The sequence below is a fragment of the Citrus clementina genome, unplaced genomic scaffold, assembly GCF_000493195.1.
Source record: "Citrus clementina cultivar Clemenules unplaced genomic scaffold, Citrus_clementina_v1.0 scaffold_8, whole genome shotgun sequence".
Classification (NCBI taxonomy): domain Eukaryota; kingdom Viridiplantae; phylum Streptophyta; class Magnoliopsida; order Sapindales; family Rutaceae; genus Citrus; species Citrus x clementina.
Window position 1 is genome coordinate 14919334 of NW_006262022.1, and position 5922 is coordinate 14925255.

At 36.6% G+C, this 5922-nt stretch overlaps 1 protein-coding gene across 1 annotated transcript; it reads left to right on the forward strand.

Moving 5' to 3' along the window:
• Positions 1 to 1650: 1650 nt before the first annotated feature.
• LOC112096390 lies at positions 1651 to 2837 on the forward strand. Its single transcript, XM_024179821.1, has 3 exons — positions 1651 to 1865; positions 1958 to 2617; positions 2738 to 2837. Exons 1-3 carry the CDS (start codon positions 1651 to 1653, stop codon positions 2835 to 2837), a joined length of 975 nt encoding a protein of 324 aa, XP_024035589.1.
• The last annotated feature ends 3085 nt before the right edge of the window (positions 2838 to 5922 follow it).

A 5922-nucleotide genomic window follows, 5' to 3' on the forward strand; every position in this document is an offset into this window, starting at 1 on the left:
ATTTTATACACGATCTCTAGATTTGTTTTGAGTTAACCCTTAAAAAAATTGTAAAATTAAAAAAAAAGAAAAAAATGTGTGTTGGTACATTTGGAAGCCCGTCTAACTAGTAGATATGGAAGATTATTTAAAGTCCTAAAAGACGATGGAAAGGTCATCTTTGATCCGTTTGAGCCTTTCTAGCTATCCCTTTTATGAAATATCCATAGTTAACCATTTTGAGCTTTTAAAAAAATAATAAATAAATAAATAAATATTTTCTTTGTCAAACTTATCATCTTAGCAACAAACTAGTTGGGGGGTGTGTTGAGTGTTAGAAAATGTATATTTATAAAGGAGAAAATCATCATTTTACATTTCAAGTCTTACTAACACCCTTACTTTTATGTATTTAAACTTCTTGTGATTTAATTACGTGTGTTTTATTTTAATTAAGTATTTTATGTATTTTAGGGGCATCATAGTCATTTCACAATGAACGAGAAATCATACGGCAAAACGGACATCACTTTTGAACTCGGGACAGTAAAAAACCTTAGGAGGAGCATAAAATGAAAAATGTCATTGTTCACATGTACGGTACTATTCACATGTATGGTATTGTCTACATTACTGTTCACGACACTGTTCACATAGACGAAACGATGCCGTGGCACTGACCGATGATGTGGCATTGACTGATGAGGCGTCACGATCCTGTTGGACTAAAATTCTTATGTACTGTTGATCGATGACATGGCAGCATATCAGTAGACCAAAAATCTCGCGTACGGTATATGCATTACACAGGATTATTTTCAACCAAACCGCGTCACTGTTCAAGTCGGGTCAAACCGTGTTACTGTTCAAACCACGTGGTCAAACCGCGTACTGTTGATTGATGACGTGGCGCAATCCTAAGCATCCGAAATGTTTTTGATCCGATGGCCATGATTCACTCAATGTATCTATAAAAAGGGGGCTCTCCCCCCCAAATTTGATATCTCTGAATCTATTTTTGGACTCCATTTTTTGTAATACCTTCTCCATCTTGTATTTTTTACGTATTTTAATAAATTTCTATTTTGCCCCTAGTTCAATTATGAGTAGCTAATTTTCTTTCAAGCTTGGGTTGAAGGTGAAGTCTCAACATGTGTCATGGGCTTTATTTGGTAAATTTATTTTCTTTTCGCCTCTAGTTTTTGTGGATGTTTTGACTTCTCGTCGATAAATAATAATAATCTTATCTAGATACCACCTTGGTTTCACCGGCTCCCTAATACAAAGTTATTATTATTTAGCACGATAAGCCCTTAGCACCATATTGATTAGAGTGTGGTTCATGAGGTGTGGATTCCCCCCTCATGATTTAATTGGCATTAATATGGAATATTTAGCCCATGGTGCATGTTGATACGGATCCAGATACCCAAGTACATCATTTCAATAGATTTCTTTTTAATTTAATTCTGCAATTTCAATTCAAATATTAAGATATTCCAAATCATCTTTACCATAAATCCAACCACACATTTAGAAAACTAATTCTATACACAATTAAAATCCACATTCTCGTGAGATCGACACTCGTCACCATTGATCTATACTACAATAGATTCGTGCACTTGCGAGTTCAATAAAATTTGCATAACACATCAAGACACTGGTTACATGGGCCAAGCTAAAGCAACTTTAGAGGGAATTCAACCAGAACATGCTGAAAAAGAAGTTGCAACACCACTAGCCACGACCTACACCAAACCAAACAAACAGAGTTTGGTACCTCCTGAAGCTACCCAACAGTTTAGACATCCACCACCTTTCCCACAGAGGTTCCAGAAGCAAAAACTAGACAAGCAGTTTAGTAAATTTCTGGAAGTGTTGAAGTAGTTACACATAAATTACCTTTTGTGGAAGCTTTGGAGCAAATGCCAAATTATGTGAAATTTCTAAAAGACATTTTGGCACAAAAGAGAAGGCTAGGAGAATTTGAAACTGTTGCTTTAACACAGGAGATCAGTCATATGCTCCAAAGTAAGATTCCTACAAAAGTGAAAGATCCAAGAAGTTTTACAATACCTTGCTCTATAGGAACTAGGTATGCTGGCAGAGCACTTTGTGACTTAAGAGCTAGTATTAATTTGATGCCATTGTCTTTATTTAAGCAACTGGGAGTAGGGAAATACAGACCAACAACAGTCACTCTGCAATTAGTTGACAGATCTCATGCATATCATGAAGGAAAAATTGAGGATGTACTGGTGAAGGTGGACAAATTTATCTTTCCAGTAGACTTCATTGTATTAGACTTCGAAGCTGATAAAGAGGTACCCATTATACTTGGAAGACCTTTTCTAGCAATTGGAAAGACTCTGATTGATGTGCAGAAAGGAGAGCTCACCATGAGAGTGAATGATCAGCAAGTCACATTTAATGTACTAGAGGCTATGAGGAGCCCTGATGAAGTAGAAGATTGTAATTTCTTAAGTGTCGTGGATTTTGTTATAGCAGACAGAATGGACAGATGCTGCAGTAATGAAATCAACAAAGTCACCACCTTTGAGGATGTAGAAGAGGAAGATGTTGTAGCAAATCAAATAGATTGGATGGAAGAAAAGCAATCTGATAGGCACAACAGGTTTATTAAGCATCTAAATCTTTCAGACAGGGAAGTAAAAATAATTTTACCATCTATTGAATCACCTCCTAGTCTTGAATTAAAATTGTTACCTTCATATTTGAAATATGTTTATCTCAGTCAAAATAACACACTCTCTGTAATCATTTCTTTTACTTTAGATGTAGGTCAAGAACAGAGTCTAGTAGATTTGCTTGAAAAATACAGAAGAGCAATTTGATGGACCATGGCAGACATCAAGGGGATAAGCCCATCAATATGCATGCATAAAATCCTGTTAGAAGATTGCTACAGCAATTCGGTGGAGCACCAGAGAAGGTTGAACCTTATTATGAAAGAAGTGGTGAAGAAGGAAATCATCAAGTTGTGAGATGCTGAAATCATATACCCAATATCAGACAGTTTGTGGGGGAGCCCAGTTCAATGTATTTCAAAGAAGGGAGGAATAACAATAATAGCTAATGAGAGGAATGAACTTATTCCTACAAGGACAGTGGCTGGATGGAGAGTATGTATGGATTACAAGAAGCTCAACAAAGCCACAAGGAAAGACAACTTCCCACTTCCATTCATAGATCAGATGTTGGACAGACTTGCTGGAAAACAGTACTATTGTTTCTTAGATGGGTATTCAGGCTACAACCAAATTGCTATAGCTCCAAAGGATCAGGAGAAGACTACATTTACTTGTCCTTATAGAACATTTGCCTTCAGAAGAATGCCCTTTGGGTTGTGCAATGCTCCAGCAACTTTTCATAGATGCATGATGTCTATTTTTTCTGATATGGTAGAGCAGACTTTAGAAGTTTTCATGGATGACTTCTCAGTTTTTGGAGAGACATACAATGATTGTTTACACAACTTGGAAGAAGTTCTTAAAAGATGTGAAACGACTAACTTAGTACTCAATTGGGAAAAGTGTCATTTCATGGTGCAAGAAGGAATAGTGTTGGGTCATAAGGTATCCAAGAATGGCATTGAAGTAAACAAAGCCAAGATAGAGGTAATCGATAAACTGCCACCTCCAATTTCAATAAAAGGTATTAGGAGTTTTTTGGGTCATGCTGGATTTTATAGAAGATTTATTAAGGATTTTTCCAAGATAGCTAAACCATTATGCTCATTGCTGGAACATGACAAGCCCTTTTACTTTGACAAAGATTGCCTTTAAGCATTTGAAGAATTAAAGAAAGCTCTGATCACTGCTCCAGTAGTTATATCTCCAGACTGGACTTTACCATTTGAACTCATGTGTGATGCTACTGATCATTCTGTGGGAGCAATATTAGGGCAAAGAAAGGATAAGGTTTTTCACTCCATATACTATGCAAGCAAAACTCTTACTCAAACTTAAATCAATTACACCACTACAGATAAGGAGTTACTAGCAGTAGTATTTGCTTTTGACAAATTCAGATCTTACTTGATGGGTACTAAAGTGACTGTATACATAGACCATGCAGCCATCAAATACTTAATTTCAAAGAAGGATGTCAAACCAAGATTAATTAGATGGATCTTATTGCTTCAAGAATTTGATCTGAAAATTAAAGATAGAAATGGGACTGAGAATCAAGTAGCAGACCACCTGTCACGGTTGAAAGCAGACACTAGTACATTGACAAGGAGGGACATCACTGAAACTTTTCCTGATGAACAACTATTGGCAATACAGCAAGCACAGATGCTGCAGCAGTCAGGATCTCTATGGTATGCAGATTTTACGAACTACTTAGCAAGTGGGATGCTACCACCTGAGCTAAAGTTTTAGGAGAAAAAGAAATTTCTTCATGATGTTAGAAGCTATCAGTGGGATGATCCACATTTATATAAGTTATGCTCAAATCAAGTAATACGAAGATGTGCTTCAGAAGGAGAAATCCCCCACATATTAGAGTCATGCCATGCTGCAGCATATAGAGGACATTTTAGTGGTCACAAAACAGCTGCTAAAGTTCTGCAATCAGGTTATTACTGACCTACTATTTTTAAAGATGCTTATGAATTTGTTAAATGTTGTGACAAGTGTCAAAGGACAGGGAACATAACTAAAAGACATTAAATGCCATTTACTAACATTCTGGAAGTGGAAGTTTTTGATGTCTGGGGAATAGATTTCATGGGACCTTTCCCATTATCCTTTGGGAACTTATATATCCTTGTTGTTGTGGATTATGTCTCCAAGTGGGTAGAAACTGTAGTATTACCTACCAATAATGCTAAAACAATGGTGGCTTTTCTTCAGAAAAATATTTTCTCCAGGTTTGGCACTCCTAGAGCAATTATAAGTGATGAGGGTACTCATTTTTACAATAAAGTCTTTGCTACAGCTATGGTGAAATATGGAGTCAGACACAAGGTAGCAACAACATATCACCCACAATCCAATGGTCAGGCTGAAATGTCCAATAGAGAAATTAAAAGATCTTAGAAAAAGTGGTGAACCCAACGAGGAAGGATTGGCTTTTGCAGTTACATGACTCTCTATGGGCCTACAGAATAGAATACAAAACTCTACTCAGCATGTCTCGTTACCGAATTGTTTATGGAAAGGCTTGTCATTTGCCACTAGAGCTAGAGCATAAAGCACACTGGGCACTGAAGAAATTAAATTGGAATATCCATGCTGCAGCAGAGCAAATGAAGCTTCAACTTTGTGAGCTTGATGAATTACGGATATTTTCATATGAAAATGCAAGAATCTATAAAGAGAGGACAAAACACTAGCACGACAAGCATATTTAACACAGGCAATTCAACCCTGGTCAATTAGTGTTGCTCCACAATACAAGACTAAGATTATTTCCGAGAAAGCTAAAATCACAATGGTCTTGCCCTTTTAAGCTGTTAAAATTTTATCGTCATGGAGTTGTTGATCTTCTAGATGAACAAACAGGTCAAGGATTCAAAGTTAATGGACACAGGGTTAAGCATTACATACATCCAGCGGCAGATTGTTCAAAGGAGGTGTTACTCCTTAAAGAACCCAGCTATTGAGCAATGAAAGAAGGTCAGGCTGAAGGACCTTAAATCAAGCGCTCCATGGGAGGCAACCCATTGTAGAGACAGTCACCTCAAACCAAGTTTGATCTCCTTTGGTTTTGTTGACAACTCTCCCTCTTTTCCATTTTATTTAATTTTGTTCTTCCATTCTAACTATTTAGTTTTATCTTTTCACATTATTGCATTCTTTACTTTTGCTGTCATTTGATCTCTTTATTTTTAATTAATTTTAGTTTGTGGGAAGTATGTGTAACAATTGAATTCCATATTGACAAGTAACGTTGTATGGTGGCAGAGTGCAG

Excerpts from the sequence above, each read along its gene's own strand:
- LOC112096390 (XM_024179821.1), top strand. The coding sequence starts at position 1,651 with ATGGGCCAAGCTAAAGCAACTTTAGAGGGAATTCAACCAGAACATGCT. Across the intron at positions 1,866-1,957 it reads AAATTTCTGGAAGTGTTGAA|GCTAGGAGAATTTGAAACTG; the intron begins GTAGTTACACAT and ends ACAAAAGAGAAG. Across the intron at positions 2,618-2,737 it reads CAATCTGATAGGCACAACAG|TCAAAATAACACACTCTCTG; the intron begins GTTTATTAAGCA and ends TGTTTATCTCAG.